General features: G+C 37.8%; 1 protein-coding gene across 2 annotated transcripts in view; it reads right to left on the bottom strand.

The window, feature by feature from the left end:
• Window positions 1-3083: 3083 nt before the first annotated feature.
• The window catches only part of LOC125049640 (monocarboxylate transporter 14-like), a 30524-nt gene continuing 14868 nt past the window's right edge, over window positions 3084-18739 (bottom strand). Inside the window, exons 1-6 of one of the 2 annotated variants that reach the window (XM_047649036.1) lie at window positions 17858-17982; window positions 7718-9291; window positions 6920-7354; window positions 5869-6090; window positions 4506-4815; window positions 3084-3908 (exon numbers count right to left, since the gene is read on the bottom strand). In XM_047649036.1, the coding sequence (XP_047504992.1) occupies window positions 3718-3908; window positions 4506-4815; window positions 5869-6090; window positions 6920-7354; window positions 7718-8932 (2373 nt within the window). In that variant the 5' untranslated portion in view covers window positions 8933-9291; window positions 17858-17982 and the 3' untranslated portion in view covers window positions 3084-3717. Of the gene's footprint in view, window positions 3909-4505; window positions 4816-5868; window positions 6091-6919; window positions 7355-7717; window positions 9292-17857; window positions 17983-18739 lie in introns of those variants that run through there. The other variant, XM_047649035.1, reaches the window with a different exon arrangement.

The following is an 18739-nucleotide window of genomic DNA, read 5'->3' as shown; positions in this document are numbered from 1 at the left end:
GCGTTTTTTGGAAAATACGACTATAGAACTTTTGGAAACTGATAGATCTAGGCCATTTTTAACTAACCAGATATTAAGACAATTAAGTGAACTAGACATGGAATTGCAAGCCTTAACCACAGATTTATCAACGGAATAAAAAAGAAGATCATCTGCATATTGTAGCACATTTATATGGGAATTTATAGATAATTCTAAATCATACGTGTAAATATTATATAAAAGTGGGCTTAGTACCGAACCTTGGGGAAGGCCTTTAAAAACTGTACGCTTTAACTCGGTAATATTATCATATTTCTGAACGATTAATGATATGTATCTACATGATAGTAAATTGATGATAAAACGTATTAATAACGTAGGAACCTGTAGCTCTAATAACTTGCGTTGTAGAATAGAAATGTTCACATTATCATAGGCGGCAGAGATGTCCAAAAAGGCAGCAACAATATCTTCATCACGCGAAAAAGCTATGCGAATATCTGTGGTCAATATAGCTAAATTGTCTATTGTAGATTTTGACTTCCGAAAACCGTATTGACTATTGGCTATTAAATTATTGTTTTCTATAAACCATTCCAAACGATTCTTCACAAGATGTTCAGCAATTTTAGTTAAAACGGAGGACAACGCAATAGGCCTATATGAGGCAACATCATTGGTAGGTTTGTTAGGTTTTTTAATCGCTATAACTTCTTGAGACTTCCATGTTTCAGGAATATTACCTGTGACCATGACGGAGTTTATTAAATTTAAAAAATACATTAAGGCAGTATCACCAAGATGAGATAAAAATGAGTACATAATACCATCCTGACCAGGAGATGAATCTTTAACATGTGAAAGCACACCTTTCAATTCATGTAATGAAAAAGGAGAGTTTAAAGAGGAAGTGTCATCTATCAAAGACGATTCCAAAGGAAAGTAGATCGATTCAGCAGCTGATGGAGGAGCTAATCTGTCTAAAAAGGCATTTGTTAAAAAAGGGGGAAGTGAAGACGATGATAAAGATTCTTTGAAAGCAGATCGAAAACGTTTAATACTTGTCCAAACTTCTGAAGGGCACGTAGAAGGAGATAAAGAAGTACAAAAATTTTTCCAGCCTGCCTGCTTTTTATCTCTGAGGAATTTACGTGTGGTACTAATAACTTCATTGAGAATATCTAAATTTTCATTGGACATGTCCTCAGCATAGACTCTCTCAGCTTCCTTTCTTCTGTTTACAGCAACCATACATTCTCTATCCCACCATGGAGGAAAAGGAATCTTATTAGACGGATTTCGTTTGACAGAAAAAATCTGATCGGCAGATTCTATTAAACATGTAGCCAAAGCTTTGGAGGAATTGGTCTCACCACCGCTAACTAATTCAGGCAAATCATTTATTTTAGATTCGACAAGGATTTTAAATGCAAGCCAATCAGCATTATTTAATTTATATTTCACACGAGGTTGTCGTTTTTGATAAGGAGAGCGTCTAATAGGTGAGGATATGATAATCGGGAAATGATCACTGCCAAAAGTAGATGATGAAGTGTACCAAGAACGAGAAGAAGCAAGATCTGGAGTACAAATTGATAAGTCAACCGCGCTAAGCTTTTCATTAGGCTTTGTACGTCTGGTTGGTGAGCCAGTATTAAGTAAACACAAATTATGTAAATCTAATATTTCAACTAAACGTACACCATTGGAGTCAGTAGTGCCACAACCAAACATTTGGTGATGAGAGTTAAAGTCACCCAATAGAAGGAATGGACGACTAAGTGAAGAAAGTAAATTATTAACGCTATTGAGAATAACAAAAGAGGAACGAGCTAGGTAAATGGAAACTATAGAAATATTATCAATTTTTATGCCGACAATATTAATGGCATCATTAGAGATTAATGAAGAAAACGCTATTTCAGAAAAATTAATTGAGTTCCTGACAAGTAACGCTACGCCACCATGGCCATCAAATCTATCATCACGCAAGCAGGTATATCCTGGGATCCTTAATAGGTACCCTGGCTTCAACCACGTTTCAGATAACGCAACAACAACGGGAGAATGTTTATTTATCAAGTATATCAAATCATGTTTCTTTGGAACAACACTCCTGCAATTCCATTGAATTATCTTGGAATCCATTATTTTTAATAACATTAACTGATTTAATTTTTTCATTAATAGAGGCAACGTGGGACGGTTTCAATAAGTTTGAGTTTATTAAACTAGTTAATAATGCTAGTATCATTTCTAATACATCAGATTTTTCTTCTTCTTTATTTTTGTGTCCAACCAGAGCACTGCCATTTTTAGGCTCTGGAACTTGGAAATCTTTTAAAACATTATAATGAGCAACACGATCATAACCATGTTGTGGTTTACGAGGAGAGCGAGGTTTTAAGAATATTGTCTTTTTATTTGAGGCATTAGTATAATTATTACGAGATACAGACTTCGCTGCGGAAGATACGGGTTTTGGTACTTCCGGAATTGTTGAACTTAATGCATCTGCGTATGAAGGCTTAATAGAAGAAAAATATTTACTGGCTTCGGCATAAGACATGCAGCTCTGAGCCATTTTAACTTTGATTTCTGTCTGTCTCACAAATTCTGGACATGACTTATCTATCGCTGAATGGGACCCTTCGACTTCACACATTACACAGTACAGAGGATCTTTATCTGACCTGTCACATGATACGCCTGCATGTTGACCTCCACAGTTATAACATATTGGAGTCTTAGAACGACATTGAACTTTGGTATGACCATAACGGCAGCATTTATAGCATTGTAATTTATTGAAAGTTTATTTTGTTTGTAACATATTTCTAGCCTATTGAGATCTTGTTAAATTTGATTACTTAATTTCTGTCATCCGCGAACATAAGATACTTATAAAAGTGAAAAGAGTATTAAAATACTCTTTTGCTTCTTAATTCTTAAATAACGGGACCACATTGACCCTTGGGAATTGTGGGATACTCCTGATGTAATGTGTTGCTCTCGTTACGTCACGATAATTTATTGGTCACATACATTTTGGGCTAGCGAACCACAGATCCTGAATTCGTCAATATAATAAAAAAAACAACTTAAGTCACGATTTTTATTTTTCAATATTTTACACAATACTTTCTTAAGTATATGTCTAGATGTAATGTTTTAATGTTAATATCAAAAGTATTGAAATAACAAAATATAATTCAAGAAAGTGTCTAGAATCAAAATACATACATCATTTAAGATTTTTTTTATAACTGGGACATCCTAATTTTTATGGAACTAAAATTAAGTAGACAATAAATGTAATCTGTTCAAAAACACAAAAATAAGTACACTGTCGAAAATGTAAGGTGCCAGAGTAGATATGGCGCCAAAAGCTTTTTATACCATCATTTTATTTAAAAAAAACTACAATTAAGTGAATATGACTAAACAAAAGTACACTCGTTAAATTAGTAATACACACAAAACTTAAAACATGCCCTTCGCGCGTCAATACACAAATTAATTAAACAATTAAAAGTAAATATACCTATACATATAAAAATATGTAAAATTAAGCCTGCTAAATAATCTTACACTCTAAAAATTTTACTCTTTACCAAAGTAATTTTTACTAAAACAGCTAGTATGTTTTTTAAAACTTCTTGCTGGTAATATAATTGTCTTGGTTTTAGGTAGATTTATTATAATATAAAAATACTAATACAAAAATAAACGGCTCTAATGAGCGATTATTATTTTTACATTGGGATCGGGTTCTCCGGCAGCATCCTTCGCAAGAGGTGCGTCTCCAACAATCCTAAAGTTTTTTGTGTATGGTATTACAGCTACCAATAGACCGGAAACAACGACCCAAATTCCCGCCACGTAGAAAGCTGCATCCCAATATCCGGTCCTGTCACGAAGAGCGCCTATAAAATTCGAAAACCAATAAATATCTCATTTTAACTACAAATATTATATACTAGTAGACTCGGCCAAGCGTTGCTGTGGCTAAGATTTTTGTTTTATTACATAGTAGTAAAGTATTCAAGAGAAACGGCAGGAGAACACCAATCCACCATGCTTTTTTGGTAGTTATGCCATTAAATTATAGCTTATGTGAAACGTTGATACTTTCAACACAGCGCCATCTGTTAGAATTGTGACTCAACATCAAATAATTAGCAATAAAATAATATTGCGGGTATAAATTGAGATGTAAGCTATCCTATCTTTTAAGTTGGATCAAACTACACACGGTGTGCAAATTTGATTGATATCGGTTCGGTAGTTTAGGAGTCCATTGCGGACAAACAACGTGACACGTAATTTATATATATTAAGATTTTTAGTGGCTCAATTTGTTTTAATCTCCATTATAATATTAAAAACAACTTTTTAAAAGTTGTAGAAGACATTTAAAGTATGTGCTATTTGTGTAACTTCGTATTTAAATGATAAAAAGGGCTATTTTGTATGTACCGTTGCTAGGCGGCATTTCTTAAGCAAAATATTTCTAAACTTACCAGCCATAGGTGGTCCGATCAAATGTCCTACACCTTGACTAAGAAGTACCAAGCCATATGCCATTGTGAATCTTTCCAACGCTATCAGCTCCACCAAAATGCTCGGCGTATAGGAATACGAACTTGAGAAGGTGAGACCAAAGATAAAAGCGTTCAAAGTGAGAATATAGAAGCTATATGTCTCCTTTGGATCCATCAGGCGAATAAGAACTGGGAAGAGAACGATTGTACCGCCACACAGTACGAGGCAAACCCCGTATGTTTTGGTGATATTCACCCAAGGCAGATCACCCATCCAGCCAAGCCCAACCTGAAAAAGTTTTTAAAATCCATAGACATCCTTAAAATAGTTCTTTTTTATTTATATAATAAGTTTTTACTCTTGGATAAACATTTGTCGAAATTGTAATGAATTTCATACCGATTATCAGTTGCAATAGTTCTTATACAGAAAAGCAATATAATTCTTTTTTAGGGTTGTTAGTAGCCTTTAGAGATACTCTCGGTAAAAAGTTCAAGTCATTTCTTTGTTCGTCCTTGACACTTAATCATATAAAAGAATGCTAATAGTGTGTAAATAGTCTATGTTAACAATTATATACTCATTACAGATAAGAGTTACAGATAGTACAAAGAGTTACTTAAAGGCTTGTTTTCATACAGATATTATATACAAGTTTATCAAAGAATATTTTGTAATCGCTTAGAGAAATATACAAGTTGTTTATAGCTTCTTAAACTCAAACTCAAACTCAAAATATCTTTATTCAAGTGGGTAACCAAGTACACTTTTGAATCGTCAAGTTAAATTAATCGTTAATTTACATTTACTACCAGTTCGCAAGTCAAGGGCGTAGAGCGGGTAAGAAGAACTGGCAAGAAACTTTCCGCCACTCTTTTTAATCGCCAGGTATTGTCATACAAATTCTTTGAACTGGAGCAATTCAATCCCAAGGATTAGGATCATTTAAGTAGTCCTCAAATTTATAAAAAGCTTTGTTGATTAGTTTCCGTTTAACGACGGCTTTGAATTTAATACATTGTACCTTAATCTGTGGTGAAAAAATACAGAAAACATTTCTAGTGGAGATAGAAAACCGCATTGTGATTAATATCGGTTTATTATTAGTTTATATTAACATGAAATTGTGTTTATAGTAGAAGCAGTGTTGGCCTAATGGTTTAAACGCCTCTCATCTGATCGGTCGTAGGTTTTCTTACTATGTCCGCAAAAAAACAGTCGCTCGTATGAATCGTAACGGCGAGTGTTAGACACTGAATCCAAGAAGGTTGTACATATATTTTTTATTATTGTGTTTTTTTTTTTAAATAAAAGTCAACGTGACGTTTCAAGGCTACTTACAATTCCAATAATGGTAGCTACTCCGAAAGTACTGAGCATCAAAGCACCTTGTGTCTCAGTATACCCGCTCTCTTCCATGAAAGTCGAAATGTAGAAGTAAGGTACGATGAACCAAATGAATAGAACCAAAGTAGACAGATTCATCATAAGAAAATGAAATTCCGTGAACATGTTGAAGTCGAACGTTTTGTTGATAATGTCCAAGAAACGCCTTCCCCATGTCTGAAATAAAAAAAAAATACTCGTCATTTATTTTTACTAAGTATATGTCAGACATTGACGCTCTTCAAATTAACACATTATTACTTTTTTGAAGTTTTTTTGGAACGAAGTTCCGTATCGCGCGTTACGAAAGGGGGCTAGACGGAAAAAATTAAGACCAAAAGTTGTAACGACGCTTTTTGCTATAGTTGTAAGCCGTGTGTCTCTCGCTCTCATAGAAAGCAAGCCAGTTATTTTCGTTTCGTCTATCTTTTTCACATTGAACAGTGTGGTGTCGCGACGATTATATTTGTTGAGTGAATACAGGTTTTTGTACATAATTAATAATAAAAACAATAATCCAGCAGAATCGACAACAAAATATAATATTACCATCGATGCAGTTTTTTAAATAAAATAGAATCCCAAACATATGTTTCCTACTTCAGTTACCACAAGCCAATTATTCCTAAAATTGAGCCTACTGATTAAGTTTATATTAAATTATATTTGTTAATAATAAAATAAATATTATAACTTAAATAAAATAAAATTTTATTAAAATTCCTTCACTAATTAATCGAAAGGAACTTCGTTCCATTCGGGTGTCCCTTGACACCTCAAGTTTTTTTAATAATTGTTAAGACCTGCTACATACTAACTATCGCATCGGTGGTTGTAAAGGATAGTTGTACAGTTGGTAAAAAATTTACCGGCTTGTTAGTAAAGGGAATTCGTCGAAACCAATGCAGTTGTCAGAAAAAAATCCTTTAATTATATATAGGATAGCGTTAAAATATAAACTCTTTGGTCGATTTAAAACAAAAAAAATTGCATCAGCGTTGTTTACCTTATCTTCCTCCTCCTTCACTGACCACATTGAGTTTTTATAAATATCTGGGCAGGAAGATGCCCTCAATTTATATTTAGCTATGTTCATCATAGCACCTCTGTGCATAATGGAGTTACGATGTACTCTAATACCCCTTAAATAGTTGTGATCGGCTTGAATATTCCTGGTAAACCAATCCTGACGAGCTTTTGGAGTAATTACGTTATTTTCAGGTATTGGTTGGAGCAATTTATTTTTAACATTTTCGATTTTCTTGTCGAATTCTTTCTTTTCCTTTTTGCTTATTTTTGTTTTTCCATCTTTCTTTGGTGACTCGATTGGTAATTTAGTCTCTGAGGACGTCCTCAGAGCAAGTAGTGAAGGATAGTTTTGCAAAACGATACTGTATAGGCGTTCATTAGACTTTAGTTGCTCCAATACTTCAATTGGTACCTGGAAGTAAAATAAAATTATTACGAATGTATATTTTTAAATTGCAGTAATAATTCATTTTTAGTGTTGGCTTAGTGGCTGCAGCGTGCGACTCTCATCCTTGAGGTCGTAGGTTCGATCCCCGGCTGTGCACCAATGAACTTTCTGTTAAAGTGCCCATTTAACCTTCGCTCGAACGGTGAAGGATAACATCGTGAGTAAACCCAAAAATTGGACGGCATGTGTTAAGCACAGGAGGTTGATGACGTACTTGCCAATTATATTGACAAGTGCTCATGAAACAGATACAGGAATCTTACACCTAAAAAGGTACGTACTTCAGCACCTATGACGACGTTGGAATTACATACGAAAAAAGCATACCCTTTCATTTTGTCGCAAGAATGTAGGCAAATTAATGACGGAACTTCCTTTATGAAGTTGCGACGAATCAGCATTTCTTTTTGTAGCCTCTTCTACGTTTTCTGCTTCTGCTATAGATGAAACTAAGGCCATAAGGATGTCTTCGGGTGTATCACCACTATTCATTAATGACTTCAACTCTTCAACTCCAGGATATATAGACTCTCCGCCACATGATTTCGCAGACCTTGCTGATATCGATGTATAACTGCACGCTCTTTTAGCTTTACTAAGTCTCCTTTGTTTTTTTTGTTCTATGATCAGCCACTCTGGATCTCTCATTACTGCTCCACAAACGCACACATTAAGTACTGTGCCAGCCAAAAGAAGCAAAGTTCCTCTCCAACCGTACTCATCCAACAAATATGTCGTCAGGGGTGAGTACACAAATGTACCAAATCCGACACCGCATGATCCTAAACCTACTGCTAGGTTACGTCGTTTTTCAAACCAGTATGCTATAGATACCACGGCAGTTACATACAGTAACCCCATTCCTAATCCAGCAATTATACCATACGTTACGTACAACGCTTCAACTGTGTTACTGTATGAAGCAGCAACAAATCCAACAGTGGAAAAAAGTCCACCAACCATAGTCATCCTCTTACAGCCGTATCGATCGACGAGAGCGCTCATTATAGGTCCAGCTATCAATGGAACCGATATAAAAAGACTGCCAATCAATGAAGTCTTTGCTTCGCTTGTTTCGAAGAAGTCCACAAATTTAATCTGCAGTAAACCGTAAGAAAAAGCCGAGCCATCAGCCACCGTGGCGATAAGAAAGGAGGCGGCTACGACCACCCAGCCCCATCCCCCATCCGGTATCTGTGGTTCTTGTTCAATGTCTTTGCTAGAACATATACTATCTGCATCACCAATGCCCAAGAATGTAACTCTTTCATTGGTTGACTTAGCATCGTCGTCGTCTTTGTTATACGCAACACTTAGTGTATCCTTCTTTTCGTCCGTTTTCATCGCATTCACTGTATTCAGGTCATTGTTATCCGAGTTTCTGACATCGCACTTGCTGTCATGAACGGAATCGATGTACTTGATGTCGTTCTTGATTAACAGCGGAGACGTAGTCTTCTCCTCTTCAGACGGTACGCTTTGTTCATGTTTAACACTATCTTTACCTGGTATTCCATTTGCGTACTTTCTTTCCGTTTCCATTCCACGCGTTTTAAGTACGGTTTTAAGTACGTACTTGGAACCGTGTGATCTTCGTATAGAAGAGATAAGTCGCCTTCAATGAGCGAGTTAAGTTTGTCTACGTTGAAGACACGATAAGTTCTCTTGACCAATGTCTTAATCTCGGATCTCTAGCGGAATACCGGCAGGGGCTCTTCGATATACAAAGAGTGAGAGTGCTGGGTTTGTTGCTTGTCGAGTTCATCAAGGACCGGCTAGTCCTCGATATCAATTTCTTAAAAAATACACTTTCAAAATTGTGGCGCGTTTGTCTAATAAACGTCTTCTCTTTTTTTGACATTAAAGTCTTTCTGCTTCAAACATTTCAGTGCAGAAACAATCTGAAACAAATAAGAACAATTGAGATTGAGAAACATTTATTTTAAGAACATTAAAAATAATAATTCGTATATTTTTTGAATGTTATAGTTTTTCACGGAGCCAGTAAAATATATAATATCTTTATAATACATGCAAAATTAATTACATTGAACACAAATCACTAAGCAACAACTAGGATGACCTAATTAATTATCGTAATAATACCCATTATGACATATTATATTTTTTAGTCGTGCTATACCTTTATCTGACGTATCAAACGTAATGCCTATTACTCATTGTATGATCTAATTAATGGAGCAATTTTAAAATACTAAGGTCAATGACCCAAGATAACGCGTATAGAATCTTTCGAAGTATATTATAGATTCCTTATCTATTGTATTATTTATATATCTTATTTTTTGAATTTATCTAAATCAAGATTAATTTTTGACATATATAAATAAGATTTAAGGACAAAATTATAAACATATAGAGTTGTAGGTGATTGATTAACGTGTCGTATTGAAACAGTGATGTGTTCTGACAAGAACATATCAGAATAGTTACGGTCGTGTGTTCTGAAAAGAACAGTTTCATCGTGTCGTAAGACACGGTAATTTGCCCTGACAAGGGCAGTTGTCAAACGTTTTCGTCGTGAAACAAGAATAATATGTCCTGAAAAGGACAGTTGTTTAGACGTTTAGTCGTGATACGATAATTTGTCCTGAAAAGGACAGTTTTAGCGTTATCGTAAGGCTACGATACCGAAGTGTTCTGAGATGAACACGTTCGTACGCTTCGGCGGCTGCGTGCAGAAAAAGGCCAACTTTTTGCCGCGCCGCATTTTTATCGCCTACTCTGGTACCTGCGCAACCAATCAACGCTCCGCATCTTGGCACCACATGTCAATATTAGTTGTAAGTGTAGGATAATTTTTAAGTATAATTGTACACAGTTTTGTAAATAAAATCATTCAATTATTCACTATTCCATCTTCACCTCTTCTCTACAAGTAATTAGGGAGTTTTATTTTAACATCGACCAAGTAATTCTGAACGAGTCAGCCGAAGCAACATCCCTAAAGTGGTGACCCCGAGAAGAACAAGCCCGTGAAGAACAACCCCGTGAAGAACAACCCCGAGAAGAACAACCCCGAGAAGAACACCAAGAACATTGAAGATGTCGACAACAGAAAATTCCGGTGCAGAGCGTCAAACTTCATCAACACCGTCGAGCCAAGAAGTCTCCGGCATTTCACTGTCGCTCCGCGTGCCACCATTCTGGCGTGACCAGCCGCTCCTCTGGTTCTGCAGTTTCGAAGCAGCAACCGCCGATTTAAAACGAAGCCAGGCCCAGCTCGCCCAGATGGTCATCGCACAGCTTGAAAAGCAAGATATACAAAACATCGCTGATCTCATTTGTTCGCCGCCGGAAGCTGATTACTACAACGCTATTAAAGACCGTTTAATATCGCTATACGAAGAGTCTAACAGCGCACAAACGAAGAAACTACTGTCGCAAGTCGAGCTCGGAGACCAGAAACCTAGCCAGCTGATGAGGCAAATGAAGCAGCTTAATAAGGATAAATTTCCGGAAAGCACCATCAAAATGATGTGGCTCGAGCATCTGCCGCCACACATTCGTTCCGTGTTAGCTGTCAGCGAAGCGTTTAAAATCAAAACGACGCTTGACGACCTTACCTTGCTCGCGGACAAAATGATGGAAGTCCACACGCCGTCGCAACACATCGCTGCCGTCGCAACGCCTTTCGCATCTGTACCATCGCCTCCACCACCTCATCCGCAACAGCCAACCATCGACACACTCATCGGTGAAATAAGAAGATTGTCTTTGGAAGTGGCTGAGCTACGAGCACAACCTCGCGACAATTACCGCAACAGTCGCTCTCGCCAACGTTACCTATCACGCTCGCGGAACGCATCTCCATATCACAAGGAAAACCGACGAGAATCGCAGACGGAAGACCGAAGCCGAAAAAAATCTCCAATACCGTACTGCTATTACCATCATCGCTACGGTATGGACGCGAAGAAATGCGCACCGCCGTGTAGTTTCAAGCCCATCAACCAGTCGGAAAACTAAAAGTAACGCTGGCCGCGGCGGGAACTGGCGTTACCGAATCATCACACCGCCTTTTCGTTACCGACAGGGTAACGAAACTTACCTTTTTGGTCGACACAGGAGCCAATATCTCCGTGCTACCAAAGAAAAAAGGCTCACGCGAAAAACCACTGCCGTTCCAACTCTACGCCGCCAACAACACGGTAATTCCTACATACGGAGAGAAGTCACTCACACTCGATCTTAACCTCCGAAGACCATACACATGGAAATTCGTCGTAGCAGATGTGTCCAAGCCAATCCTGGGAGCAGATTTCTTACAGTACCACCACCTCATTGTCGACGTAAAAAACCGACGATTGATCGACGGGAAAACACAGCTGGTAACTAACGCTCAACTCAGTACTGCGGGCATACCTACAGTTCGCAGTATAGACATTGGGCAAAATTACCACAGCATACTAGCAGATTTCCCAGGCACAACTAGACTTACCTCAATGAAGCTAAGTCCTAAACATTCCGTCGAACACTTCATTGAAACAAATGGACCGCCTCTTCACTGCAGGCCACGCCCCATTGCGCCGCATCGCTACGAAATGGTCAGGAAAGAATTTCAGAACATGATTAACCAAGGGTTATGCAGACCAAGCAAAAGCCCTTGGGCATCACCTCTTCACGTCGTGCCTAAGAAGAGTGGAGAGTTACGCGTGTGTGGCGATTACCGAAGGCTCAACGCTATAACCAAGCCCGATCGGTATCCCATACCACGCATACGTGATTTCACATACCAACTCGCAGGGAAGAAAATTTTCTCCACACTTGACCTCAACCGCGCCTACCAACAACTGCCAGTCAGCGAGCAAGATGTGGAGAAAACCGCCATCATAACACCATTCGGCCTTTTCGAGTTTCCGCGCATGTGTCCTGGTCTAAAGAACGCCGGCCAGACATTCCAACGTTTTATTCACGAAGTACTGCGCGAACTCGACTTCGTATTCCCTTTCGTTGATGATCTGCTGATAGCGTCAATCGACGAGGAAGAGCACCGAAAACACCTACGCACCGTATTACAGCGACTAGAAGAATACGGTATTACCATCAACCCATCAAAATGTGTTTTCGGCCAGCCAACTGTCAAATTCCTCGGTCATCAAGTCACGGCGGAAGGAATACAGCCACCCCAAGAGAAGGTACAGGCTATCACAGACTTTCCAAAGCCACAAACCGTAGAAGAGCTGCGACGTTTTCTCGGTATGATAAACTTCTACCGCGAAAATATCAAAGACGCCGCCACCATACAAGCGCCGCTAAATACCTACCTGCACAACATCAAGAAACGTGACAAAACAAAGATCGACTGGACCGCTGAATCGACGCAAGCTTATGAAGCATGTAAAGAGAGCATAAAAAACGCCGCTTTACTCGCTCATCCGTCTCACCATGCGACGCTTGCTATATTCAGCGACGCGAGTGACAAAACAGCTGGTGCCGCACTAAATCAATTTGTGAACAACACATGGCAACCACTCGGCTATTTTTCGAAGAAATTCAGCGACGCACAGACTCGCTACAGTACATATGATCGAGAGCTACTCGCCATCTATATGGCTGTCAAACACTTCCGAAAAATGTTCGAGGGACGTGAAATAATAATATACACGGACCACAAGCCGCTAACATTCGCTTATACAAAATCAAATACAAACAGCGAATCACCGAGACGCACCCGACAGTTACTTTATATAAGCGAATTTACCACTGATATACGACACATCAGTGGGTCTCAAAATGCGGCGCGGCAAGCAGCCGCAGACGCATTATCACGCATCGACGCAATCACATGTCCATCGCCGATCGACTACAATCAACTTGCAATAGCTCAAGAGCGCGATAGCGATACAATGCAAGCACTCAGTCTACAGAGCAACCTATCTTTCAAGGAAGTTAACCTGCCCGCGTCAAACATCAAATTACTCTGCGAAACTTCAACCTCATGCATACGTCCGTACCTACCTGAAGAATACCGACGTACCGCATTCGACGCAGTACATAACGTTAGCCACCCTGGAATAAAGACCACGAGGAAATTAATTACGCAACGCTACTTTTGGCCCTCAATGAACGCAGATGTCGGCAAGTGGGCAAAAGTATGCCTACAGTGTCAGCGCGCCAAAATACAACGCCACACAACAAGTCCATTATCAATTTTTTCACCAACCGAACGATTCGAACACGTGCACATCGATATCGTTGGTCCGCTACCTACCGCGGCCACCGGTCATCGATACCTCGTGACAATGATCGACAGAGCGACGAGATGGCCCGAAGCGTACCCATTATGCGAAATAACAGCCGAAGACGTCGCCAAAGCAGTGTACGAAGGTTGGATATCCCGTTTCGGTTGCCCTGCTACAATAACAACGGACCAAGGACGCCAATTCGAAAGCAGAGTATTTGCATCTCTTTCTCGCTTACTCGGAATTGAGAAAACGCGTACAACATCATACCATGCACAGTGTAACGGTATCATCGAAAGATGGCACCGTGTCCTTAAGGCCGCATTGAAGGCAAGACTACAGACCGCAAGAAGCTGGATTAACGAGCTACCAACCGTCTTACTCGGATTACGCGCCGCTATGCGAAGTGACACCGGCGTAAGCGCCGCCCAACTTACCTACGGATGCAACATACGCTTACCCGGTGATTTCTTATCTACGACCCGCGATAACGTCATTATGGACTCTGCCTACATCGATCAGCTGCGCGACGCAATACGTAACTTGCAACCAATGCCTAACCAACCACACAGCAACACAAAACCTATATTCGTACACCGCGACCTGCAAACATGTGAATACGTATTCGTACGCATAGACGCCGTAAAGAAGCCATTACAAGCACCCTACGACGGACCCTATCGCGTGCTAAAACGAGACAGCAAGATATTCACGCTGCAGTTACCTAACCGTGAAACAAAGATCTCTATTGACAGACTCAAACCCGCCTACACAATCGCCGAGCCAGATGTGCCCACTGATACAATACCGAGTACCTGCAACAAGCAAATCACATCAAGTGCGAGCGAACTAGATAAACCATCAAATAGCCTGAAACATCAAAACGATAACAACCTGAAACATCAAAACGACAACAACCTGAAACATCAAAATGACAACGACCTGAAACAACAAGACATTGGGAACAACTCAATACCTACAAGGACAACTCGCCGAGGCCGCGTTATACGCCTGCCGGTACGCTTCGCTAGAGGGGGAATCCTGTAGGTGATTGATTAACGTGTCGTATTGAAACAGTGATGTGTTCTGACAAGAACATATCAGAATAGTTACGGTCGTGTGTTCTGAAAAGAACAGTTTCATCGTGTCGTAAGACACGGTAATTTGCCCTGACAAGGGCAGTTGTCAAACGTTTTCGTCGTGAAACAAGAATAATATGTCCTGAAAAGGACAGTTGTTTAGACGTTTAGTCGTGATACGATAATTTGTCCTGAAAAGGACAGTTTTAGCGTTATCGTAAGGCTACGATACCGAAGTGTTCTGAGATGAACACGTTCGTACGCTTCGGCGGCTGCGTGCAGAAAAAGGCCAACTTTTTGCCGCGCCGCATTTTTATCGCCTACTCTGGTACCTGCGCAACCAATCAACGCTCCGCATCTTGGCACCACATGTCAATATTAGTTGTAAGTGTAGGATAATTTTTAAGTATAATTGTACACAGTTTTGTAAATAAAATCATTCAATTATTCACTATTCCATCTTCACCTCTTCTCTACAAGTAATTAGGGAGTTTTATTTTAACATCGACCAAGTAATTCTGAACGAGTCAGCCGAAGCAACATCCCTAAAGAGTGTTGTTTTAATGTCTTACTAACAAGGCCGTGATTAACTAACCAATTGAATGATTCTGCGTGGTTAGACAGATCGTCACTGAAGTCTAATTAACTTGATTGAACTAAAAATAAAACATTCTACTTGAGCCTTATTATTGAATGCGTCAGTTGAATGATTACATCATTATATCATATGCAAAGCTCGTAGACGTTCTCCTAAATAAATTCTACTTTTAAGTCGGCTCACAGATTTGTTATTTATAGCCCTCGTGTTGGGATTCGAACTTATGAACGTAATTTTTTACGTTCATAAGTGTCATTACCTACATAAATAAATATCATTCGGCTATATTTATGTACTAAATAACTAATATATGCAACTTATTACTTTGACGACAAATGCTTACAAACATTTGACTTCTTTTGACCCCGCTTTTGTATGTCCACAAGATTTTAAATGACATTAAAGAGAGATGACAATATGTCATCTAACCCTTTTTCTCTCATAACCTCAATTATATTACAACGATGTTCAATGCATAACATCGAATACAATGTTCATGTTCATCGAATACAATGTATTTTTGGTTATCTTTGAAGACTAGCAACACAGTCTTATCATTTGCAGTGCACTATAATACTTTCCTTGCTATTTTTAAGACCCGTCGGAATTATATACATACTAAGTACGAAGAATTATATACTGTAAGTACCTACTGACCGTGTGACCTTGTTCATTATCAATTAAATTTTTAGTAATATTCAGGTACAAATTCCAAACATTCTTAACATACCTATTACCTACGGTTATATTAATCATTGAATCTCCATTGACTACATCACAAATATAATTAAAAAGATGTTAGCGGAACAACTGAAGCTGACCTTATTTTATAATTGCATATTTTGAATAAATACAATTTTCTTGAGTAATATTAGGAACCATTAAAAGTGCTACTAAATCATGGCCGTAGTGAGGTTAATGAACCTGTATGGCTTCTTCGGACAGAATTGCATAAAAATCGGCGCCTTAAATTAACGCGGACGAAACGGATAGTACATTATAGAATACAGAAAGTAATAATAAATATATAAATATATATAAGAAGTAATAAATAGCGCATCTACTTGTTAAAATTTCTAGATCATTCTAGAGTTCGAGACGCATAGATTTGGGCAGACCAAAGAGAATAGAACACTATAATTAATACGTTATAACCGACTAACAGATTTGAATAGTGTTTAACAAAAAATTGTGAATGTATTTTATTACTTATTTATTACTTATTTCTTTTATATTACTTATTTATTTTATACTTATTTGTAATATCACAGTTTAACATTAATTCGATAGAATATAAAAATAAACAAAACCTTCCCATAAATAATGGACAATGCTATTCTTGTGAATTCAGTCAATGTTTAACTGAAGATATCAATATTTACCGTAACATTATTATCCGATTATCGCAATAATAGTTCGCACCCGTATTGTTTTAACTCAATTCTTTCTTATTTAATGACAATAAATCAATCGGATTGCATTTCTAAAAAAAAATCCGTAAATTCGCAACCTCCCATTTTTCTTTCTTCTCTTATAATTTCTATAATGAGCTAATTATAGACAATAAGTAATTTCATTAAATTCAAAGAATTTTTAAATTAAATAACTAACTACTATAATACGTACTAAATATTATATGATATTAATAATACCTCAGTGTTAAGCATATTTTAACGATAACCAATCTTTACAATCAGCTAAAAGGTAAGCTAATTAACAAACAGTATTGCTTGTTGATCGTTCGGCTGCTGTCAAAGCTACGAAACGAGCCATCACAACACCATGCTATTCATAAAAATATAATCAGTCTAACTGCACCATCTGTCATGTCTCTTATCATCACAGCGTAAACACAACAGATAGAAAGAGACGAATATACTTACGAAGATTAAGTTTTTATGAAGGGGCTAGTTTCCAAATGGTTCGATAGCCAGACATAACTCTGGGACTTACAATACCGTTCCTAATAATATAAGTAAACGTCCAAAGTTTTATAACCTCAGCCATCAACGGTACGGTTATTAAGGAAACTACATAGAACTTGCATACAAAAACGGGATTGCTATTGGAAGTTAAAGAGTAAGTGTGCTGTGCAATTTGATTTGAGAGAATTTATCGCGCCATTATTGATATCGCATGACTATTGAAAGATATGTAATCACTCTGAGGACGACGCGTATCTCATTAATTAATACATATTTTAATCAATACAGTCTCCGGAACTTAATAAATTCTTTAGCATGGCCTTGGAAGCGCCGAAACATAACATTGACGATGTTTTTCGTACATTTTTATATATGTAAATAATTATACACAACCTATATATATATAACTACTGTCTACTCGGTTAACATATGCACAGAAAATGTATAAATATTTACACTGTGATTCAGTTAATTTTAGATATGGTCATCCCATGTGTCATCACGTGACGTGCCTAGTTCATAAACAACTGAAGTCTGTTCCTATACGAACGCCGAAAATAAAAACGAACAAAACATTTCTAAATATCTTTACTATATGTTATCTTTAGTATCGACTATTGATATCAGTATTTTTATAGTCTATAATTTATATTACATACCAATATAATCACAGATTGGAATTTTAAAGTGATTTATGCGATTTCAGAACAAGTTATACGATGAGTGCAGTCAGCCCCTTGGATATTTGCAACAGTTATCGCTCACAGTTGTCCGATTACTGAACCAGCGACTAGCGAGCGTTCAATTAAATATAAGTATGCGTAGATGACGTCACTCATTGGCTAAGGCACCGATAAACACAACTATCGAAGCTAAAGTCAGAACTGACTACGCACCTAAACCCACGCGTTTGCGTAAGGCATATCAAATGAGAGAAAGCGAGATGAGAGGAAAAGAAAGAGAGAGAAACCTTCATTTAGAATTTACGGTTTTTGTCTTGTAATTGCGAATTTTTAGTTTGGAATGTAAAATTACTGAAATTTTAGTAAAATATTTGTAACACGTCTTATGAATGTCAATATTTAAAAAAAGAAGATCTTATTTTACTACCAGTTCCCAAAGGCGAAGAGCGAGAAGAACTAGCAAAAATTATCCGTCACTGTTTTTAATCGCCAAGTTTGTACAAGGAAATGCTTACTGCAACTATTACGCCATGCTTCATTTGACATTGAAATAAAATGTCATTATACAGTATCAAATGCATAGCGTTAGCGGGTAATTAATGCAATATATAATACTGAAACAAACATAAAATTAAATACATATAATTCAATTATTTATTTATAAAAACTATAATTCATAGAATGTTTGTCCCTGTTTGCGACGGTGTTGTCTGAAGACCTTTATAACTTCCTTGGTGCACATGTGCACCGAATGGCGGATGACAGAACCCCCAAGGTGTTTACTGAACTCACAACCCAAGCAAAAGAAGAACTAGTAGGCCGAGGCTGCGCTCGTGGGATAAACTTGTCAAGAACCTC

This window comes from Pieris napi, chromosome 5 (assembly GCF_905475465.1).
Source record: "Pieris napi chromosome 5, ilPieNapi1.2, whole genome shotgun sequence".
Lineage (NCBI taxonomy): Eukaryota > Metazoa > Arthropoda > Insecta > Lepidoptera > Pieridae > Pieris > Pieris napi.
This window is presented reverse-complemented; position numbering and strand designations above follow the sequence as displayed.